The sequence below is a fragment of the Macaca thibetana genome, chromosome 7, assembly GCF_024542745.1.
Source record: "Macaca thibetana thibetana isolate TM-01 chromosome 7, ASM2454274v1, whole genome shotgun sequence".
NCBI classification, from domain to species: Eukaryota; Metazoa; Chordata; class Mammalia; order Primates; family Cercopithecidae; genus Macaca; species Macaca thibetana.
In genome coordinates, this window is record NC_065584.1 from 73,039,771 (window position 1) to 73,064,615 (window position 24,845).

General features: G+C 42.5%; 2 protein-coding genes across 4 annotated transcripts in view; both read left to right on the top strand.

Annotated features, from left to right (window-relative positions):
- Positions 1-4,742, top strand: part of BAZ1A (bromodomain adjacent to zinc finger domain 1A) — a 129,732-nt gene extending 124,990 nt beyond the window's left edge. For all 3 annotated transcript variants that reach the window (XM_050798098.1, XM_050798099.1, XM_050798097.1), the window contains 2 exons: positions 2,421-2,508; positions 3,758-4,742. In XM_050798098.1, the coding sequence (XP_050654055.1) occupies positions 2,421-2,508; positions 3,758-3,954 (285 nt within the window). In that variant the 3' untranslated portion in view covers positions 3,955-4,742. The remainder of the gene's footprint in view (positions 1-2,420; positions 2,509-3,757) is intronic.
- Positions 4,743-14,155: 9,413 nt separating this feature from the next.
- Positions 14,156-14,951, top strand: LOC126959180 (60S ribosomal protein L12-like). Its single transcript, XM_050798131.1, has one exon. It carries the CDS (start codon positions 14,382-14,384, stop codon positions 14,877-14,879), a length of 498 nt encoding a protein of 165 aa, XP_050654088.1. The 5' UTR covers positions 14,156-14,381; the 3' UTR covers positions 14,880-14,951.
- The last annotated feature ends 9,894 nt before the right edge of the window (positions 14,952-24,845 follow it).

Below are 24,845 nucleotides of genomic sequence, written 5' to 3' on the forward strand. Positions count from 1 at the left end.
TGGAATTACAGGCACCTGCCACCACACCTGGCTAATTTTTGTATTTTTAGTAGAGACGGGTTTCACCATGTTGGCCAGGCTGGTCTCGAACTCCTACCCTCAGGTAATCCATGTGTCTCAGCCTCCCAAAGTGCTGGGATTACAGGCGTGAGCCACCATGTAATGAGTCAGCCATGACTGATTCTTTATAAATAATGATGGTGTGTTACAATGACCTCAATGTTTTTGTTCTATGTAATGAATATGAATAGAGTTAATTGAGTACCATTAATCATATTTTTCTTATGTAAAGCAGTGGTTCTCAAACTACTGCATGCATCAGAATCATTTGGAGGGCTTGCTAAAACATAGATTCCTGAGCCCCAGAGTTTTTGATTCATTAGGTCTGGAATGATGTCTGACACTTGGATTTCTGGCAAGTCCCCAGATGATGCTGATGGTCCTGGTCCAGAGAGCACATTTTGAGAAACACTGATATAAAAGGTATTCTGGGCCAGGTGTAGTGGCTCACGCCTGTAATCCCAACAATTTGGGAGGCGAAGGCGGTAGATCATCTAAGGTCAGGAGTCAGCCTTGCCAACATAGCGAAACCCCATCTCTACTAAAAATGCAAAAATTAGCTGAGCATGGTGGTGCATGCCTGTAATCGCAGCTACTCAGGAGGCTGAGGCAGAATCGCTTGAACCCAGGAGGCAGAAGTTGCAGTGAGTCAAGATCACACCATTGCACCCCAGCCTGGGCAAGACTCTGTCTCAAAAAAAAAAAGAAAAAAATAGGTATTCTGGCTGGGTGCATGTGTCACACCTGTAATCTCAACAGTTTGGGGCTGGGCGCAATGGCTCACACCTATAATCCCAGCACTTTGGGAGGCTGAGGCGGGTGGATCACCAGGCCAAGAGATAGAGACCATCCTGGCTAACATGGTGAAACCCCCCATCTCTACTAAAAAAAACAAAAAATTAGCCAGGTGTGGTGGCGGGCACCTATAGTCCAGCTACTTGGGAGGCTGAGGCAGGAGAATGTCATGAACCCGGGAGGTGGAGCTTGCAGTGACCCAAGATTGTGCCACTGCGCTCCAGCCTGGGCGACAGAGTGAGACTCCGTCTCAAAAAAAAAAAAAAAAAAAAACCAGTTTAGGAGGCTGAGGCAGGTGGATCGCTTGAGCCCAGGAGTTTGAGACCAGCCTAACCAACATGGTCAAACCTTGACTCTACAAAAAACACACACACACACACAAAATTAGCTGTGTGTGGTGGTGCATGACTTTAGTCTCAGCTACTTGGGAATCTGAGGCAGGAGGATCACTTGAGCTTGGAAGGTGGAGGTTGCAATGAGCCAAGATACCACCACCACACTCCAGCCTGGGTGACAGGGCAAGACCCTGTCTCCAAAGGAAAAATAAAAAAGATAGGTATTCTTAGGTAACAGTGATGGCGTAATCAAACTGAAGGGATATGAGATGGTGTTGTAGTTAGGTTATATATATATGGCAGAATGTGATCTGTTATATAGCAAAGATAGAACAGTGTTATGGTCCTGTAATAGAAGTTATCATGGTATTACAGAAGTAGAGAGGACAGAGATTGATTTGAGTATTTCAGAGGGACAAAATAATAATTAGAATGCTTTTTAAGGAGAACTATTTGGAACGGGTCATTGAAGAAAGAATTTCAACAGTAAGAAATGGAGTAAGGATGTTTCAGGGAAAAAGGAATATATACTATACGGTAGACACCCAGAAATGAGAATATGGTGAATGGTGGATGGTTTGAATGAGGCTGGGTTAGAAAGTCTCAGACACACAAATGTATTATAAAGGGCCTCACTCACCAGTGTGAGGTAAAGGTTTCTGAATGAAGAAGTGACATCATCAGAATTCTACTTGGAGATTTCTAGAGCAAAAATGAGAAGGATTAATTACTATTGAATAGTATAAAAAAATTAAATCTTAGTTTGACTCGTTTGACTCATTTTGCCTGGGTAATTTTTGTCCTAAATTACACTTTGCTACATACATTTTATTATTACAAATGCAGTAATGCTCATTGAAAAATTTTTTTTTCTTTTGGTCACAGGCGACAATGGTGTGTGTGTGTGTGTATATATATAGAAAGAGATATCTATAGACATACTTATATAGACATATGTGTGTATATATATCTATATATCTACATAGAAGGGAGAGAGCCATGAGCAAGATCATTTTTTCTTTTCACAATAAATTGTTAACATTTTTAATGATATCACATAGGCTTCTACAATATGGTATTTACTGAAAATATATTACATGATTTTAGCAGACCACTAGTATTCAGAGGTTAATATTGAGTTGCTTTTTTAGTGCAAAACTTTTAGTTATTTGAACACTTCTTTCCAGTTAAGTTTTCTGTGTGGAGAGAGATATTTGAATTATTTTACAGGTCCCAGACTACTATGACATCATCAAAAAGCCCATTGCCTTAAATATAATTCGTGAAAAAGTGAATAAATGTGAATATAAAATAGCATGTAAGTAATTTTTCTTTGATATTTATTTTTCTAAGGCATTCTGTTATAGCATCTTTGATACTTATTTTTGTTTAAAGAGGTAGAGGCTGTTTTTCTCTTATTAAAAGGATGTGTCTTGATGCAGTTGTGTAGATGGCATCCCATGAGGTTCCACAAGTACTTATTAGTGTATGTGGGGATGAAAGGTGGATTAGGATCAAGTAAGTTAAAGATATTTTATAGATCTGATCTTACTCAAAGAAGTTCTTTATAATCACATAATGTATATGATCACATAATTGGATAGTTTCAATAAAACAATTTTTAAGTATTTACAGTTAAACAGTTTTAAGCCTCAGTTCTGCTACCTTGTTTCAGAATCTTTTTTCTTTTCTTCTTTTTTTTTTTTTGAGACAGGTCTCACTCTGTTGCCCAGGCTGGAGTGCAGAGGCAAAATTTTGGTTCATTGCAGCCTTGACCCCACAGACTCAAGCTGTCCTCCCACCTCAGCTTCCCAAGTAGCTGGGACCTCAGGTGCAGGCCACCATGCCTCTCCTTTTTTTTTTTTTTTTTTTTTTTTTTTTTTTGAGATGGAGTCTTGCTCTGTGGCCCAGGCTGGAGTGCAGTGGCGCAGTCTAGGCTCACTGCAACCTCTGCCTCCCAGGTTCAAGTGATTCTTCTGCCTCAGTCTCCCGAGTAGCTGGGATTACAGATGCCTGCCACCACGCCTGGCTATTTTTGTATTTTTAGTAGAGATGGGGTTTTACCATGTTGGCCAGGCTGTTGTCGAACTCCTGGACCTCAGGTGATCTGTCTGCCTCGGCCTCCCAAAGTGCTGGGATTACAGGCATGAGCCACTGTGCCTGGCATGCCTGGCTAATTTTTTGTAGAGATGCAGTTTCACTGTCTTGCCCAGGCTGGTCTCGAACTCCTGACCTCAAATGATCCTCCCGCCTCGGCCTCCCAAAGTCCTGGGATTACAGGCTTGAACCACCACAACTGGCTAATTTTTCTATTTTTTGTAGAGATGGGGTTTTGCTATATTGCCCAGGATGGTCTTGAACTCCTGAGCTCAAGTGATCCTCCTGCCTCAGCCTCCCAAGTGCTGGGATTACAGATGTGAGCCACCATGCCTAGCCAGAATCTTCTCTTTCTAAAGAAAAAAGTGGGCTTCCATTTTATTAAGATTTCCAGATATGATACAATAATTATATTTATTGCAATTTATGTAGTTTCATTCTAATCTTTTTTGCTCTCTTTCCCTTTCTAGCTGAGTTTATTGATGATATTGAGTTAATGTTTTCGAACTGCTTTGAATACAACCCTCGTAACACAAGTGAGGCAAAAGCTGGAACTAGACTTCAAGCATTTTTTCATATTCAGGCTCAAAAGCTTGGACTCCACATCACACCCAGTAATGTGGACCAAGTTAGCACACCACCGGCTGCGAAAAAGTCACGAATCTAAGTTTGTCCTTCTAAAGGATATATTTGAAGAAAAACAAATTGTTCATGAAAATGGAACATTAAATCATGCTTTAAAGCAGACATATATGTATAAAGCAATAACAGCTGATCAACCACATGAAAGTGTGGCCTGCACTGTATTCACAGTTTTAATATTAAGCACTCAGGAGAATGTAGGAAAGATGTCCTTTGCTACAGTTTTGTTCAGTATCTAGTAAGTTTGATAGATGTATTGGATACAGTACTGGTTTACAGAGGTTGTTGTACATTTTTGAGATCATTCATGTGTCCAGAGATCTTGGAAAATATTTTTTCACCCATGACTTATTTTGTTATTGATGATTTTTTGTAAAGTTGTGGTATTAAGGGAGAGTTATCTACATGGATGAGTCTTCTGCTATAACACAGTTTAGAAAAGGTGTTTATGTCTTAATTGTTTAATGAGTACATTCTTTCAACACTATACATGAATGAATCCAATCTCATATCCTTGAAGTGCTGTACCAGTGCTGGCTGCAGGTATTAAGTCCAAGTTTGTTAACGAGATATTTATTTAGTATTGAAAGTAATTTGTGAATTTGTTTTGTATTTATAAAATTTGTACCTGGAAAATGTTCCTTAATGTTTTAAACCTTTTACTGTGTTTTTATTCCTCTAACTTCCTTAATGATCAATCAAAAAAAGTAACACCCTCCCTTTTCCCTGACAGTTCTTTCAGCTTTACAGAACTGTATTATAAGTTTCTATGTACAACTTTTTAACTGTACAAATAAAATAACATTTTTTCAAGAAATCTAGAATTCTGTAATCTTTACAATCAGATTTGGACTTTTGCACGTGATACAAACAGACGATAGGAACCAACGTTTTGTTGTACCTGAGTCTCTATAGCAGTAATTTGCTGCTTTTTCTGCCCAAACCCTTGAGGAGTCAGATCCAGCTCATCAAAAACAGTAGCATGATGTGCATGGATTCTCATTAAAAAGAGGAGAGAAAGTTTGGAATACACTTACGTAGTTGAGAAACACTCTGGAAATTGAAGTTTTTATGCATATATACACATAAAAGGAGATATTTCTTAGGTTTGGAAGACATACAGGGGCTTCAGTTTTGTAGCCTACTTTTCCTTTTGAGGATGCAAAAGGCAGGTGTCTTCCCTATTCTCTAGGACTTTTTGGTAGGCGGGAGAGAGAACCTTCCCTCTGTTTCCTTAAAATCCTGAGGATACTGCATTATTATTTAATTAATTTACGTGGAAGTGTATCCATCTTTCTCATGTAGTTTGAGATTATCAGTTTTCTAGATTCTTCACATGAATATATCTACAACTGTAACTTTTGGTATATTTGTATAATTTTATATGCCATAATTAAATTTCTTAGAAAATTTTACTTAGGGCCGGGCGCGGTGGCTCAAGCCTGTAATCCCAGCACTTTGGGAGGCCGAGACGGGCGGATCACGAGGTCAGGAGATCGAGACCATCCTGGCTAACACGGTGAAACCCCGTCTCTACTAAAAAATACAAAAAACTAGCCGGGCGAGGTGGCGGGCGCCTGTAGTCCCAGCTACTTGGGAGGCTGAGGCAGGAGAATGGCGTGAACCCGGGAGGCGGAGCTTGCAGTGAGCCGAGATCCGGCCACTGCACTCCAGCCTGGGTGACAGAGCAAGACTCCGTCTCAAAAAAAAAAGAAAAAGAAAAAGAAAATTTTACTTAATAGCATTTAAATATCAAGACAATTCTGAAAATACAATTACATTTTAATAGTAAATTATCTGATTACTTAATATTCTTCATTTTTTTAAAATAAAATTTTAACTTTTTTAGAATAGAGACAGGGTCTTGCTGTGTTGCCCAGACTAGTCTTGAACTCCTGAGCTCAAAGTGATCTGCCTGCCTTGAACTCCCAAAGTGCTGGGATTACAGGTGTGAGCCACTGTGCCCGGTCAATATTCTTCATTTTTTAATGTTAATAACAAGCAATTTTTATGTTAGCTTTTCTTCTACACAATTAACACTAAGGAACTATTTCTTTTTTTTTTTTTTTTGAGATGGAGTCTCGCGCTGTCACCCAGGCTGGAGTGCAGTGGCCGGATCTCAGCTCACTGCAAGCTCCGCCTCCCGGGTTCACGCCATTCTCCTGCCTCAGCCTCCCGAGTAGCTGGGACTACAGGCGTCCGCCACCTCGCCCGGCTAGTTTTTTGTATTTTTTTTTTAGTAGAGACGGGGTTTCACCATGTTAACCAGGATGGTCTCGATCTCCTGACCTCGTGATCCGCCCGTCTTGGCCTCCCAAAGTGCTGGGATTACAGGCTTGAGCCACCGCGCCCGGCCTAAGGAACTATTTCTGACCAACTATGAAATTATTCAATCTGCAAGTCAAAATTTGCAATTTATTTACCATTTCTCAGACTGAGTTAAAATAAGACATTACCTTAATTTTTTTTTTTTTCTTTTGTTTTTTTTTTCTTTGAGATGGGGTCTTGGCTGCGTTGCCCAGGCTGGAGTGCAGTGGCATGATCTTGGCTCACTGCAACCTCCACCTCCTGGGTTCAAGTGATTCTCCTGCCTCAGCCTCCCGAGTGGCTGGGATTACAGCCATGTGCCACCACATCCAGCTAATTTTTTGTATTTTTAGTAGAGACAGGGTTTCACCATATTGACCAGGCTGATCTCGAACTCCTGACCTCAAGTGATCCACCGGCCTCGGCCTCCCAAAGTGCTGGATTAGAGGCATGAGCCACTGCACCTCGTCTCAACTTATTTGTAAAATTCTTTTCCCCATCACCTACAATGGGATTTATCTTGTCCTGCATGATCTGACACCGTTCTGCAGGCCTCATCTATCACCTTGCACCATATCACCTATGTATTAGTTCCTGCACACTGGACTCTATTGTTTCTGGATATTGGGACTCTTGTAAGACTACGCCCTCTGACTTGCTGTGCTTTCTGCCTGAAATGTCTTTCTACCTCCACTTCACCAGGAGGAAGCAAATAACCTAAAAACCTGTTAAAAACACCCAGAAGAGAGTTTCTGTTTGAGATGATGAACAGTCCTGGAAATGGACAGTGATGATAGTTGCACAACAATGTATACTTAATGCCAACGAATTGTACACTTTAAGATGATTAAATCACACCTGTAATCCCAGCACTTTGGGAGGCTGAGGCAGGAAAATCGCTTCAGCCCAGGAGTTTGAGATCAGCCTGGGCTATATGGCAAAACCCTGTCTCTGCAAAAAATTAGCCCAGTGTGGTGCACACCTGTGGTCCCAGCTATGCAGGAGGCAGAGGTGGGAGAATTGCTTGAGCCTGGGAGGCTGAAGCTACAGTGAGCAGTGATAGTGCCACTGTACCCCAGCCTGGGCAACAGAGCAAGACCCTATCTCAAAAAAAAATTTTAAAAAAGATAATTACAGTGGTAAATGTATTGATTTATTTATGAAACAGGGTCTTACTCTGTTGCCCAGGCTGGAGTGCAGTGGCTCAATTATAGCTCACTACAGCCTCAAAACTCCTGAGTTCAAACAATCTTCCTGCCTCAGTCTCCCCATTAACTAGGACTAAAGTGCATGCCACCATGCCCAGCTAATTTTAAAATTTTTTGTAGAGATGAAATCTTGCTATGTTGCCCAGGCTGCTCTTGAACTCCTGCCTTCAAGCTGTCCTCCCACCTCAGTCTTCCAAAGTTCTGGGAGTATAGGCATGAATCACCATGCCCAGCCTAAATTAAATTTTTTTTTTTTTAATTGAGACAAAGTTTCGTTCTTGTCCCCCAGGCTGGAGTGCAATGGCGCGATCTCGGCTTACTGCAACCTCCGCCTCCCAGGTTCAAGCAGTTCTCTTACCTCAGCCTCCCAAGTAGCTGGGATTACAGGCGCCCACCACCATGCCCAGCTAATTTTTGTATTTTTAGTAGACACATGATTTCACCATGTTTGCCAGGCTGGTCTCAAACTCCTGACCTCAGCTGATCTGCCCGCCTCAGCCCCACAAAGTGCTGGGGTTACAGGCATGAGTCACCGTGCCCAGCCTAAATTGTTTAAATACCTAGAAATGCTAAGTAAAATACTACAAGCATCTTATCTGATTAAATTCATAGCTAAGTGCACTTGAGAGACAAACTATTCTAGTAGTCACATGAGCTGAAGCCGATGCTCTCCTGGTTGTGGAGTGGCAGGTGCCACAGCCCATTAAGGGGTGATAGTCTCAACATTCCAGGGACTTAGGTTTTAAAACCTGTGTGGAGACAGGAGATAGGCCCTGGGACTCACTCATATCAGGATTGAACTGAAAACCCACATAAAACTGGAACCCACGTAGGAGTATACCTTTATTGAAAATGTGTGCTGGAAAAAAATCTGCCAATATGTAGTCCAAAAACCTAGGAGAAAATCTGCTTTAAAAAGTGGTCCTGGCTACTCTGGGCTCACTGCAAATTAAAAAAAAAAAACACGTGGTCCCAGGTCAGGGTGCGGTGGCTCACGCCTGTAATCCCAGCACTAGGAGGCCGAGGCAGGCAGATCACCTGAGGTCAGGAGTTCAAGACCAGCCTGGCCAACATGGCGAAACCCCATCTCTTATTATACAGAATTAGCCAGGTGTGGTGGCACATGCCTGTGTAATCCCAGCTACTTGAACCGAAGAGGCAGAGGTTGCAGTGAGCCGAAATCGCACCACACCACTCCAGCCTGGGTGACAGAGCAAGACTCCATCTCAAAAAAAAATTTAAATAAGTGGTCTTTAGACAGACTTTCACTTCTGGTAAGACAAAGTAGGCATCTTCTCTCCTATTCCTCCCACTCAGTATAACTAAAAACCCTGGACGTTCTATATAAAACAAAAATAAGACTGAAAGGTGACAATAAGTCAAACTGACTAAAGGACCTTGGGACCAGAGGAAAGACAGTGGTAAGTTCCCTAAGTTTTCTTTTTGACTCATATATCAGACTTGATGCTAAAGAAGGGGCAACTTAAAAAAGCCAAGTGGCACAGACAAAGTGTAAAGCCACAACAAAAGCCTCGCTAGCCAAAGACCTAGGACAGGGGCAGCCTAAGAAGACAGAAAACCTAGACAAAAACCACTATCCCAGCCACACACCACAAAAAAAAAAAAAAAAAAAAAAAAAAAAAACTGGCTGGCCCTACCCATATCCACACCAACAAAGAACAAGCAGGGAGTCTACCACTTCCATCCTCAGAAGCATAAAATGAGGCAGTACAGTGCACCCACTGGGGTGGTGTCAGAGAAGGAAGGAACAAGAAAGGCCAAGTAAGGAACCAGGCCTTTCATCCCTGCTGGCAGAAATGAGACACCCCCAATCCCTCCCAGTGTCAGTACAGACCGTCTGGAGGGCTGATTCTCACAACTGCCCACCAACAGCAAGGATCACCCCCTTTCTGGTGTCAAGGAGGCTGACAGGAGAACTTGGACTTCTACTTGTATCTGGCAGTCACAAGGAAGCAACCCGGCTTTCTTTGCCAGAATGCTGTCAGAGCAAGCCAGGTAAAACTAGGTTTAAATAAGATATAGTCTGATCATGGGCTGGGCATGGTGGCTCATGAGTGTAATCCCAGCACTTTGGGAGGCCAAAGTGGGCCAAACCCAGGAGTTCGAGACCAGCCTGGGCAATATGGCAAAACCCTGTCTCTACAAAAAATACAAAAATTAGCTGGGCATGCTGGCACACGCCTGTGGTCCCAGCTACTCGGGAGGCTGAGGTAGGAGAATCGCTTGAGCATGGGAGGTGGGGGTTGCAGTGAGCCAAGAGCAAGCCACTGCACTCCAGCCTGAATGACAGATTGAGACCCAGACATTTTCATATTTTTCATGTTGTTATAGACTGTTTTTTTTTGCAACAAAAAATAAAAGGCTCATAACAATATAAAAATGTCTGCATTTCAATAAAAAATCATTCATACCTGGCATAAACCCGGGAGGCGGAGCTTGCAGTGAGCTGAGATCCGGCCACTGCACTCCAGCCTGGGCGACAGAGCAAGACTCTGTCTCAAAAAAAAAAAAATCATTCATACCAAGAACCAAGATATCAAACTGAATGAAAAAAAAATGCCAACACCAAAATGACATGTTAGAATAATTTGACAAAGATTTTAAAGCAGCCATGATGAAAATGTTTCAATGAGCAATTATGAACATCCCTGAAACAAATAAAGTAGCTTCAGTGTACTAGTTTCCTATTGCTGCCATGACAAATCACCACAAATTCACCAGCTTAATGCAGATTTGTTAGCTGTAGGTTAGAAGTCTGACATGGGTCCTAACTGGGCTAAATCAATTTGTCCACAAGGCTGTTACTTTCTAGAGACCCTAAGGGAGAATCTATTTCCTCACTCCTTCCAGCTCCTACCCACGTTCCTTGGCATGTGGCCCTCTTCCTCCATCTTCAAAGCCAGCAACATTACATCTCTGTGCCTTTCTGTCGCATCTTCCTCTAACCACAAGCAGGAAAGGTTCTCTATTTTAAGGACCCATGTAATTAGATTGCACCCACCAGGCAATCCAAGCTAATCTCCCTGTTCAAATCCTCAAGCACATTTTTAAAGTTTCTTTTGCCACACAGAGTAACATATTCGCAGTTCCAGGGATTATGACATGGATATCTTTGGAGGGCCATTCTGCCTACCGCATTCAGCAAAGAAATGCAAAGTCTCAGAATACAGAAGATATGAAGAAGAACCAAATGGAAAATTTAGGGCACAATAACCAAAAAAAAAAAAAAAAAAATCTCAGTGGATGGACTCAACAGGAGAATGGAGGAGAGAGAGGAAAGAAGCAGTAAACTAGAAAGTGGAACAATACATATTACCCAATCTGAGCAACAGAACAAACAAATTGTACAAAATTGAACAGGACCTTAGGGAACTATAACAAAGAAAACTAACATTCATGTCATCAGAGCTGCCGAAGGAGAGGAGAAAAAAGGTGGGACTAAAAAAGCCCTCAAAGAAATGACTCAAAATTCCCCAAGAGACAACCCACAGATTCAAGAAGCTGAGCAAACTCTGAAAAGGATAAACCCAAAGAAATCCATGCCAAGAATTATAATTAATTTTCTGAAAACTAAAGACAAAAAAATCTTGAAAATAGCCAGCATAAAATAAGTGACATTCTACCTATAAGGAGAAATCAATCAGAACACAGTAGAAAATGGTGGGAGAAAGAAATGACACAGTATTTTTCAGGAACAAACTGTTCAAGTTTTGTTCAAGAACAAAACTGTCAACCAGGTGCGGTGGCTCATGCCTGTAATCCCAGCACTTTAGGAGGCCGAGGCGGGTGGATCACTTGAGGTCAGGAGTTCAAGACCAGCCTGGCCAACATGGTGAAACCCCATCTCTACTCAAACTACAAAAATTAGCCGAGCACGGTGGCATGCACCTGTAATCCCAGCTACTCAGGAGGCTGAGGCAGGAGAATCACTTGAACGCAGAGGCAGAGGTTGCAGTGAGCCAAGATTACACTATTGCACTCCAGCCTGGGCAACAAGAGTGAGACTCTTTCTCCAAAAAGAAAAGAAAAAAAAAAGGCCAGGCGCGGGGGTTCCCGCCTGTAATCCCAGCACTTTGGGAGGCCAAAGTGAGCGGATCACAAGGTCAGGAGATCGAGACCATCCTGGCTACATGGTGAAAACCCGTCTCTACTAAAAATACAAAAATTAGCCGGGAGTGGTGGCGGGCACCTGTAGTCCCAGCTATTCGGGAGGCTGAGGCAGGAAAATGGTGTGAACCCAGGAAGCGGAGGTTGCAGTGAGCCGAGATCATGCCACTGCACTCCAACCCGGGCCACAGAGCGAGACTGTCTCAAAAAACAAAAATAAAAAAGAAGTTATCTAGGCTGGGTGGAGTGGCTCACACCTCTAATCTCAGCACTTTAGGAGGCTGAGGTAGGAGGATCATTTGAGCTCGGGAGTTCGAGATCAGCCTGGGAAATATGGTGAAACACTGTCTCTACAAAAAATACAAAAATTAGCCAGGAGTGGTGGCTTACGCCTGTGGCCCCAGCTACTTGGGAGGCTGAAGCAGAAGTATCACTTGAACCCAGGAAGTGGTGGTTGCAATAAGCTGAGATCCAGTCATTGCACTCCAACCTGCACACTAGACAGAGACCCTGTCTCAAAAAAAAAAAAAAAAAAAAAGAGATTGGCCAAGAACTATGAGTTGTGGGTAGGGAGGGCTGAATAAATAGAGTGCAGAGGATTTTTTTTTTTTTTTTAAATACAGGGTCTCACTCTGTCACCAGGCTGGAATGCAGTGGCACAATCTCAGCTCGCTGCAGCCTCAACCTCCCCAAATTTAAGTGACCCTCCCACCTCAGTCTCCTGAGTAGCTAGGACCACAGGCACACAGCACCATGTCTTGCTAGTTTTTGTATTTTTGGTAGAGATGGGGTTTCACCACGTTACCCAGGCTAGTCTCAAAATCCCCAGCTCAAGCGACCCACCCCCCTCGGCCTCCCAAAGTGCTGGAATTATAGGCGTAAGCAATGATGGCACTCAGCCAAGAATGTTAATCTGAGGTGTGCATGCATTTAGGGCCACAAAACATATGAAGCAAAAGCTGATAGAACTGAAAGGAGAAATAGACAAACCTACAATTACAGATGGAGACTTCAACACTTCCCTCTTAACAATGACTAGAACAACTAGGCAGAAAATCAGCAATGATATAAAAGAACTAAACAATAACATCAACCAGTAACATTTAGGTTTAGAAACCCTTCCACCCAACAACAGAACACAATTTCTTTTCAAGTTCCCACAGAACATACACCAAGATAGATCATATCCTGGGCCATAAAACAAACCTTAAATTTAAAAGAACTGAAATTTTGTAAAATGTAATCTATGGCCACAATGAAATCAAACTAGAAATCAATAATGGAAACATAGCAGGATAATCGCCAAACTAAACAAAATACTTTTGGATAATATGTGGGTCAAAGAGGAGATTAAAAAAAAAAAAAAGAGAGAGAGAGAGAAAAAAAGAATACAATAAACAGAATGAAAAAATAGATATCTTTTTCCCCAAGCTATACGCTTCTTCCTTAATACTCTTCCTCTATTTCATTTCAGCTTTTTTCACTCTAAAGTCTAAACTAACTAGGTCAGAGTCTTCAAAGTCTTGCATTTGTTTAACTTACTGACTGGCATAATAATACTATCTCAGCATAAACTATGGTAAAGGTTCCACCAGTTCAGGCCATTTTTGACAACTTCTTGGAGGGAAATGGGCAAACCACAAATCAAAAGAACACCTGCATCTGAAAATCCATCCTGTATAATAATAGGAGGCAAGAGATCTGTAACTAAAGCTAGTTAGAAGTTGATGGATTCACTATGAACAATTTGGCTACAACTAGTAGAATTACAGAAAGCATGTAGAGTTCACATGTTAGAAATCCTAGCAGATCAAAGACTCTTAGTTTGAACTCTTTCTTAATAGAGCTAAAAATGTATGTCACTCGGCCAGGCATGGTGGCTCACGCCTGTAACTCCAGTACTTTGGGAGGCTGAGGCAGGAGGATCACGAGGTCAGGAGTTCGAGACCAGCCTGGCCAACATGGTGAAACCCCGTCTCTACTAAAAATACAAAAATTAGCTGGGCATGGTGGTACGCACCTGTAATCCCAGGAGGCTGAGACAGGAGAACTGCTTGAACCTGGGAGGCGGAGGTTGCAGGGAGTCGAGATCGCGCCACTGTACTCCAACCTGGGTGACAGAGCAAGACCCTGTCTTGAAAAAAAAAAAAAAAAAAGTGAAGACCATGGGAAAGGCGCAGTATCTATGCTGGAGTGCAGTGTTCCTCACGGCACAGTCCCTTAGTGCTTCCCTTGGCTAGGGGAGGGAGTTCCCTGACTCCTTGTGCTTCCAGGGTAAGGCGACACCCTAGTCTGCTTTGGCTCACCCTCTGGGGGCTGCACCCACTGTCCAACCAGTCCCAGTGAGATGAACCAGATACCTCAGGTGGAAATGCAGAAATCACCCGTCTTCCGCAACGACCTCGCTGGGAGCTGCAGACTGCAGCTGTTCCTATTTGGCCATCTTGCCAGCAATCTCCTTAAGAAACTCACTCAAAACCGTACAACTACATGGAAACTGAACAACTTGCTCCTGAATGACTACTGGGTAAACAACAAAATTAAGGCAGAAATAAATAAGTTCTTTGAAACCAATGAGAACAAAGACACAATGTACCAGAATCTCTGGGACACATCTAAAGCAATGTTTACAGGGAAATTTATAGCATTAAATGCCCACAAGAGAAAGTAGGAAAGATCTGAAATCGACACCCTAACATCACAATTAAAAGAACTAGACAGCTTTCAGCTTTTGGCTCAGAGGAGGCCAAGGTGCAACTTTCTTCGGTCGTCCCGAATCCGCGTTCATCCGACACCAGCTGCCTCCACCATGCCGCCGAAGTTCGACCCCAGTGAGATCAAAGTCGTATACCTGAGGTGCACCAGAGGCGAAGTCAGTGCCACTTCTGCCCTGGCCCCCAAGATCGGCCCTCGGGGTCTGTCTCCAAAAAAGGATGGTGATGACATTGCCAAGGCAACGGGTGACTGGAAGGGCCTGAGGATTACAGTGAAACTGACCATTCAGAACAGACAGGCCCAGATTGAAGTGGTGCCTTCTGCCTCTGCCCTGATCATCAAAGCTCTCAATGAACAACCAAGAGACAGAAAGAAACAGAAGAACATTAAACACAGTGGTAATATCACTTATGATGAGACTGTCAACATTGCTCGACAGATGTGGCACCGATCCTTAGCCAGAGAACTCTCTGGAACCATTAAAGAGATCCTGGGGACTGCCCAGTCCGTGGGCTGTAATGCTGATGGCCGCCACCCTCATGACATCATAGATGACATCAACAGTGGTGCTATGGAATGCGCAGCCAGTTAAGCACAAAGGAAAATACTTCAACAAAGGATCATTTGACAACTGGTGAAAAAAAAAAGAACTAGAGAAGCAAGAGCAAACAAATTCAAAAGCTAGAAAAGCTAGCAGAAGACAAGAAATAACTAAGATCAGAGCAGAACTGAAGGAGATAGAGACATGAAAAACCCTCCAAAAAAATCAATGAATCCAGGAGCTGGTTTTTTGAACAGATCAACAAAATAGATAGACCACTAGCCAGACTAATAAAGAAGAAAAGAGAGAAGAATCAAATAGATGCAATAAAAAATGATAAAGGGGATATCACCACTGATCCCACAGAAATACAAACTACCATCAGAGAATACTATAAACACCTCTACGTGAATAAACTAGAAAATCTAGAAGAAATGGATAAATTCCTGGACGCATACACCCTACCAAGTCTAAACAAAGAAGTTGTTGAATCCCTGAATAGACCAACAACAAGTTCTGAAATTGAGGCAGTAGCTAATAGCCTACCAACCAAAAAAAGTCCAGGACCACATGGATTCACAGCCGAATTCTACCAGAGGTACAAAGAGGAGCTGGTACCATTCCTTCTGAAACTATTCCAATCAATAGAAAAAGAGGGAATCCTCTCTAACTCATTTTATGAGGCCAGCATCATCCTGATACCAAAGCCTGGCAGAGACACAATAAAAAAAGAAAATTTCATGCCAATATCCCTGATGAACATTGATGTGAAAATCCTCAATAAAATCCTGGCAAGCCGAATCCAGCAGCACATCAAAAAGCTTATCCAGCATGATCAAGGTGGCTTCATCCCTGGGATGCAAGGCAACTTCAGCAGTCTCAGGATACAAAATCAATGTGCAAAAATCACAAGCATTCCTATACACCAATAATAAACAGAGAGCCAAATCATGAGTGAACTCTCATTCACAATTGCTACAAAGAGAAAAAAATACCCAGGAATACAACTTACAAGGGGGAGAACTACAAACCACTACTCAAGGAAATAAGAGAGGACACAAACAAATGGAAAAACATTTCATGCTCATGGATAGGAAGAATTGATGTTGTGAAAATGGCCATACTGCCACAAGTAATTTATAGATTCAATGCTATCCCCATCAAGCTACCACTGACTTTCTTCACAGAATTAGAAAAAACTACTTTAAATCTCATATGGAACTGAAAAAAAGAGACTGCATAGCCATGACAATCCTAAGCAAAAAGAACAAAGCTAGAGGCATCACGCTACCTGACTTCAAACTATATTACAAGACTACAGTAACCCAAATAGCATGGTACTGGTACCAAAACAGATATATAGACCAATGGAACAGAACAGAGGCCTCAGAAATAACACCACACATCTACAACCATCTGATCTTTGACAAACCTGACAAAAACAGCACTGGGGAAAGGATTCCCTACTTAATAAATGGTGCTGGGAAAACTGGCTAGCCATATGCAGAAAACTGAAACTGGACCCCTTCCTTACACCTTATACAAAAATTAACTCAAGATGGATTAAAGTCTTAAACGTAAGACCTAAAGGCACGGTGGCTCACACCTGTAATCGCAGCACTTTGGGAGGCTGAGGTGGGCAGATCACGAGGTCAGGAGTTAGAGACCAGTCTGGCCAACACAGTGAAACCCTGTCTCTACTAAAAATACACAAAAAATTAGCCGGGTGTGGTGGTGTGCACCTGTAATCCCAGCTACTCAGGAGGCTGAGGCAGGAGAATCGCGTGAATCTGGGAGGTGGAGGTTGCAGTGAGCCAAGATCATGCCACTGCACTCCAGCCTGGGCGACAGAATAAGACTCCATCTCAAAAAAAAAAAAAAAAAAAAAAAAAAAAAAAAAAGACCTAAAAGCATAAAAACCCTAGTAAAAAAAACCTAGGCAATAGCATTCAGGACACAGGAATGGGCAAAGACTTCATGACTAAAACACCAAAAGCAATGGCAACAAAAGCCAAAATTGACAAATGGAATCTAATTAAACTAAAGGGCTTCCACACAGCAAAAGAAACTATCATCAGAGTGAACAGGCAACCTACAGAATGGAAGAAAATTTTTGCAATCTATCCATCTGACAAAGGGTTAATATTCAGACTCTATGAAGAAGTTAGCCAAATTTACAAGAAAAAAAATCAAACAACCCCATCAAAAAGTGGGCAAAGGATACGGACAGACACTTCTCAAAAGAAGACATGTATGCAGTCAACAAACATGAAAAAAAGTTCCTCATCACTGGTCATTAGAGAAATGCAAATCAAAACCACAATGTGATACCATCTCACGCCAGTTAGAATGGCAATCATTAAAAAGTCAGGAAACAACAGATGCTGGAGAGGATGTGGAGAAATAAGAACACTTTTACTCTGTTGGTGGGAGTGTAAATTGGTTCAACCATTGTGGAAGATGGTGTGGCGATTCCTCAAGGATCTAGAACAAGAAATACCATTTGACCCAGCGATCCCATTACTGGGTATATACCCAAAGGATGAGAAATCATTCCAGTACAAAGTCACATGCACACATATGTTTATTGCAGCACTATTCACAATAGCAAAGATTGGAACCAACCCAAATGCCCGTCAATTATAGACTGGATAAAGAAAATGTGGCACATACACACCATGGAATACTATGCAGTCATAAAAAAGGATGAGTTCATGTCCTTTGCAGGGACATGGATGAAGCTGGAAACCATCATTCTCAGCAAACTAACGCAAGAGCAGAAAACCAAATACTGCATGTTCTCACTCAGAAGTGGAAGTTGAACAATAAGAACACATGAACACAGGGAGGGGAACATCACACACCGGAGCCTGTCGTGGGGTGGGGGGCTGGGGGAGGGATAGCATTAGGAGAAATACCTAACGTAGATGACGGGCTGATGGGTGCAGCAAACCACCATGGCACGTGTATACCTATGTAACAAACCCGCACGTTCTGCACACGTACCCCAGAACTTCGTATAATAAAAATAAAAGTATGTCACTCCACCTCCCAAATTCAGAAGAAGCTCTTAGTCTCTCTAAATGTGTATGTCACTTTGAAGGGAGAAATTCAAAAGCCATAATCTTTTTTCTTTTTTGCAGTGGTTCTTTTTGATTTTCTTATTTTTTAATTGACTAATACAAATTATATGTATATATTACATGATGTATTGAAATGTGTATACAGGGCTGGGTGCAGTGGCTTACACCTGTAATCCCAGCGCTTAGGGAGGCCAAGGTGGGCAGATCACTTGAGGTAAGGAGTTCGAGACTAGCCTGGGCAACTTGGTGAAACCCCATCTCTACTAAAAATATACAAAAGTTAGGCCAGGTTTGGTGGCTCAGGCCTGTAATCCTAGCACTTTGGGAGGTCGAGGCAGGTGGATTGCCTGAGCTCAGGAGTCTGTGACCAGCCTGAGCAACACAGTGAAACCCTGTCTCTACTAAAATACAAAAAATTAGCTGTGCGTGGTGGCATGCACCTGTAATCCCAGTTACTCTGGAGGCTGACACAGGAGAATCACTTGAGTCTGGGAGGTGGAGGTTGCAGTAAGCCCAGATAGCACCACTGCACTCCAGCCTGGGCAACAGAGTGAGACTCCATCTCAAAAAAAAAAAAAAAATACAAATGTCAGCTGCACATGGTAGTACACACCTGTACTCCTAGCTACCCGGGAGGCTGACGTAGAGGAATTGCTTGGACCTGGGAGGCGGAGGTTGCAGTGAGCCAAGATTGTGCCACTACAGTCCAGCCTGGGCAATAGGGTGAGACTCTCTCGAAAAAAAAAAAAAAAGAAAAAGAACGGTCAACCTCACCATTGTAATCAGGGAAGCAAAAATTTAAATCATGGTGAAATGCTGGTCCACACAGGCAAACTGGCAAAAATCACGGTCAAATATTAAGAAGCACTAAAATAATGTGATAAATGGGGACTCGTACCAAATGTCCATAAATGGACAATGAACAAATGGTGGTAATTTCACACAGTGAAATGCTAATTCATACATTATATTTACAAAAGTGAATGTGTGCCAGGCACAGTGGTGCATGCCTGTAGTCCCAGCTACTCAATAGGCTGAGGCAGGAGGATGGCTTGAGCCTAGGAGTTCAAGGCCAGCCTAGTCAATGGACTAAGACCCTTTCTCTTTTCTTCTTTTTTTTTTTTTTTTTTTGGACGGAGTTTCGCTCTTGTTGCCCAGGTTGGAGTGCAACGGCGCGACTGCAGCTCACTGCAACCTCAGCCTCCTGGGTTCAAGCGATTCTCCTGCCTCAGCCTCCCAAGTAGCTGGGATTACAGGTGCGCACCACCATGCCCAGCTAATTTTGTGTTTTTCGTAGAGACAGGATTTCACCATGTTGGCCAGGCTAGTCTAAACTCCTGACCTCAGGTGATGTGCCTGTCTGGGCCTCCCAAAGTGCTGGGATTATAGGTATGAGCCACAGCGCCCATCCCAAGACCCTGTCTTTAAAAAAAAAAAAAAAAAGGTATAGCCAGGCGTGGTGGTGCATGCCTGTAATCCCAGCTACTCGGGAGGCTCAGGCAGGAGGATTGCTCGAACCCAGGAGGTGGAGGGTGCAGTGAGCCGAGATCGTGCCACTGCACTCCAGCCTGGGCAACAAGCAAAACTCCATCTCAAAAAAAAAAAAAAAGTAAATGTAGGTGACTCTTAAGGACTTAATATTGAATGGAAAAAGTGGGTTGCAGGTAATATATGTGTATGTAGAATCTTTAACTACACCAAACAACTGTAGTATTTTCTTTGTTGGCGCTGGGGGGTAGGGGGCTGGTGAGGGGGATGGTGGTAGGGAAACGGTGTCTTGCTCTGTTGCCCAGGCTGGAGTGCAGTGGCGCGTGGTGGGATCTCAGTTCACTGTGGCTTGGACATCCTGGGCCCACAAGATCCTCCCACCTCAGCCTCCCAGGTAGCTGGGACTACAGGCACACACCACCATGTCAGGCTAATTTTTGGATTTTTTATAGGGATGAGGTCTCGCCATATTGCCCAGGCTGGTCTCGAACTCCTGGGCTCAAGTGATCCTCCCACCTTGGTCTTCGAAAGTTCTGGGATTACAGGCGTGAGTCACCATGAATGGCTAGTTTTACATACTGTTTAGGGGCAAAATGCATATGTAATAAATGTTTAGGGACAAAATGCGTATGTAATAGATGTTTAGGGACAAAATACATTTGTAGTAAAAGTGTAAAATCAAGGACAAGAAGATTATATATTTGCCTCTGTGATTAGAGGAGGTACAAAGTGGACTTCAACTGTATCTGTAGTTAAAAAGAAAGCTCACACAAATATGACAAAAAGGAAATATAGAAAGTGCAACTGTACCCCTCTCCATTTCCCATGCAAATATGGAAAAATAGGAGAATACTATGTGCTATCCTATTTCCCGTATGTGCAATATTTCATTAAAAAAAATGTACGTTGTATGCTGATTCAAGCAGCAGGAAAAGATGCATAAAAGTACACATGTGTGTATATTTATGCATGTGTGTATATATACACACACACATAAAAAAATATATACATTTAATACATAAATATATGTATATATACACACATATATAAATGTGTGTGTGTGTGTGTGTGTTGCCAACTGTGGGAAAGCCATTTGCCCAGAAATTAAAAATCAAAATCAGAGAAATTCAACAGACCAAACAGGGCTAACGATTTGGAATAAGTAATGGCAGGTATGGTGTGGAGTTTTTATTAGCTGAAATTTCTAGCAAGCAAATTTGTAAAACATAAGTAAGTCAGTTTAAAAACAAATTTCTTAATTAAAATACTCATAGGAAGAATATACAGCTGGCCTTTGAACAACATGGGTTTGAACCGCGTGGGTCTATCAGACATGGATTTTCTTCTGCCTCTGCCACCCGAGACAGACAGCAAGACCAACACCTCCTCTTTCTCTTCCGGAGCCTATTCAACATGAAGATGAGGAGGATAAACAGCTTTATAATGATCCACTTCCACTTAATACATAGTAAATATATTTTTATCTTCCTTGTGATTTTCTTAATAACATTTTCTTTTTTGTTCTGTTTTTTGAGATGGAGTCTCCCTCTGTTGACCAGGCTGCAATGCAGTGGTGCGATCTCGGCTCACTGCAACCTCCACCTTTTGGGTTCAAGCAATTCTCCCACCTCAGCCTCCCATGTAGCTGGGATTACAGGTACGCACCACCACGCCAGCTAATTTTTGTGTCTTTATTAGAGACAGAATTTCGCCATATTGACCAGGCTGGTCTCAAACTCCTGACCTCAGGTGATCTGCCTGCCTTGGCCTCCCAAAGAGCTGGGATTATAGGCGTAAGCCACTGTGCCCCAGATGATTTTCTTTTTTTTTTTTTTTTTTTTTTTGAGACGGAGTCTGGCTCTGTCACCCAGGCTGGAGTGCAGTGGCGCGATCTCGGCTCACTGCAAGCTCCGCCTCCCGGGTTTACGCCATTCTCCTGCCTCAGCCTCCCGAGTAGCTGGGACTACAGGCGCCCGCCACCTCGCCTGGCTAGTTTTTTGTATTTTTTAGTAGAGACGGGGTTTCACCGTGTTAGCCAGGATGGTCTCGATCTCCTGACCTCGTGATCCGCCCGTCTCGGCCTCCCAAAGTGCTGGGATTACAGGCTTGAGCCACCGCGCCCGGCCAGATGATTTTCTTAATAACATTTTCTATTCCCCAGCTGACTTTATTGTAAGAATACAGTATATAATACATATCACATATAAAAAAAAAAAGTGATAGTTTATGTTGCCAGTACGGCTTCTGGTCCACAGTAGGCTATTAGCAGTTAAGCTTTTGGGGAGTCAAAAGTATTATGTGGATTTCTGAATGTGTGGAGGGCTGATGGTTGATACCCCTAATCCCCATGTTGTTCAAGGGTCAACTGTACTTCAATTCCGAATTCAGTGCAGAAAAACTCTCAGGGCCAGGAAAATGCATTTTGATATAAAATTAAATGGATATTAAGCTCATGCCATAATTAACAACATAACTCTTTTTGCAAGAGTTGATAATATTCACTCCACACTGAACTCTCTAACACACTCTCCCAGGTACTAAAGCCAACAAATAGTTTTCATAATCTTTTTTGCTGGAGAACTAAAGATCCTATTTATGAGTTCACCGAAATCCAAGAAAATTTACAAATCTGGGGAAACAGCTGTGGATTCCTTTATTACTGTGACTCAGTTTCTTGGAATGCAGTTTATCCTTACACTAGTAAGACCGGTTTATAACTGCAGATTACAAAATGGAGTTTGGTCAATGGGTAACTTTGAAGGGATGTCCTGTAACGAGGGAGGCTGCCAAAAATGAGTACCCATTGCGAGCCCTTTGGAAAAATAAGTACAATACACATAGGAAGCCAGTATCTTTGAATGAATGGACTAATAGTCTATATTAAACTATATTCATGAGAAAAGAACACAGGGAACATAGCTCTTTTTTTTTAATCTCATGACATCAGTAGAGCATGTTAAATTAGGTTTAGCCTAAAGCTACCTCCTTCCATATCCTAAGTTTGGGCTAAAGGTTGCTCCATACACAGTGAACTGTAACCTAACTAGATGTGTAAACAGACCACAACCTACTCTTGTGCCAATCACCAAGTCTTAGTCAATCACAGGAGGTCAACTGTTCAAATTGTGTTCAAATAAGACAAACACCGAGCTATAACTAATCCTGCTGTTTCTGTCAGTCATTTCCATTTTCTGTATGTCACTTCCCTTTTCCTGTCCATCAATCTTCAACCATGCATTAGCTCCAGAGTCTCTCTGAACCTATTCTGGTTCAGGGGGCTGCTGAATTCACAAACAGTTCTTTGTTCAATTAAACTGTTAAATTTAATTTGTCTAAGGTTTTTCTTTTAACAAGCCTCATTCATGCTTACGCTCTGAAATTCTTTTTTTTTTTTTTTTTTTTTTTTTTTTTTTTTTTTTTTTTTGAGACGGAGTCTAGCTCTGTTGCCCAGCCCAGGCTGGAGTGCAGTGCCGCGATCTCGGCTCACTGCAAGCTCCGCCTCCCGGGTTCACGCCATTCTCCTGCCTCAGCCTCCCGAGTAGCTGGGACTACAGGCGCCCACAACCGCGCCTGGCTAATTTTTTGTATTTTTAGTAGAGACGGGGTTTCACCGTGGTCTCGATCTCCTGACCTTGTGATCCGCCCGCCTCGGCCTCCCAAAGTGCTGGGATTACAGGCGTGAGCCACCGCGCCCGGCCCTGAAATTCTTAAAAGAGTTCTAAATGTAAATGGACAATCTCTGTGCATCATTTAATACTATAAAAAACCTAGCTTTTTTCTCCCATTTTGTATCATAAAAAGTTTAAAAACTTAAACAAAAACCCTATAGTTCCATCAGCCTAATAAATTGCTTCTAATCCTAGACATAAAGAAGATTCTAGTAGCAAACAGAATATAAATTCTTCTCAATTATACATGAAACATTCTCCAGGATAGACCACATGTTAGTCCACAAAACAAGTCTTACCAAATTTAAGAAGACTGAATCATATTAAGTGTCCCTTCTGACCACATGGTATGAAACTAGAAATCAATAATAGGAGGAAACATGGAAAATTCACAAATATATGGAAATTAAACAACACGCTCCTGAACAACTAATGGGTCAAAGAAGAAATTAAAAGGAAAATTTAAAATGTCTTGAGATAGACAAAAATGGAAACGCAACATATCAAAACTTAAGGGATGCAGCAAAAGCAGTCATGAGAAGAGGGAAGTCTATAGCAACAAATGCCCACGTTTTTAAAAAAAAAAAAAAAAACAGCAGCCCAATGTGATGGCTCCCACCTGTAATTCCAGCACTTTGGGAGGCAGATGCAGGCAGATCACTTGAGGCCAGGAGTTCGAGACCAGCCTGGCCAACACGGTGAAACCTCGTCTCCACTAAATATAGAAAAATTAGCTGGGGTGTAGTGGTGCATGCCTGTAGTCCCACCTACTTGGGAGGTGGAGGCAGAAGAATCGCTTGAACCCAGGAAGCAGAGGTTGCAATGAGCTGAGATCGCACCACTGCAATCCAGCCTGGATGACAGAGCAAGACTCCATCTCAAAAAAAAAAAAAAAAAAAGTGGCCGGGCGCGGTGGCTCAAGCCTGTAATCCCAGCACTTTGGGAGGCCGAGACGGGCGGATCACGAGGTCAGGAGATCGAGACCATCCTGGGTAACACAGTGAAACCCCGTCTCTACTAAAAATACAAAAACTTAGCCGGGCGAGGTGGCAGGCGCCTGTAGTCCCAGCTACTCGGGAGGCTGAGGCAGGAGAATGGCGTGAACCCGGGAGGCGGAGCTTGCAGTGAGCTGAGATCCGGCCACTGCACTCCAGCCTGGGTGACAGAGCGAGACTCCGTCTCAAAAAAAAAAAAAAAAAAAAAAAAAAAGTATGATGTTATCTGTGGGCTTTTCATATATGGCTTTTATTGTGTTGAGGTACATTCCTTTTATGCCTAATTGTTGAGAGTTTTTAATCACAAGAGAATACTGAATTTTGTTAAATGCTTTTTCTGCAACTACTGAGATGATCATGTGGTTTTTGTCCTTCATTTTGTCAATATGGTGTATCACACTTATTGATTTATGTATGTTGAACCATTCTTGTATCACAGGGATAAATCATGCTTGAACATGGTGAAAAAACTTTTTAAAGTGCTGTTGAATTTGGTTTGCTAATGTTTTGTCGAGGATTTCTGCTTGTTTGTTTTGAGACAGAATCTCACTCTGTCACCCAGGCTAGAGTGCAGTGGCACGACTGAGGCTCACTGAAACCTCTGCCTCCCAGGTTCAAGTGATTCTCCTGCCTCAGCCTCCTGAGTAGCTGGGACCACAAGCATGCACCACCACACCTGGCTAATTTTTGTATTTTTAGTAGAGATGGGGTTTCACCATGTTGGCCAGGCTGGTCTCGAACTCCTGACCTCAGGTGATCCACCCACCTTGGCTTCTCAAAGTG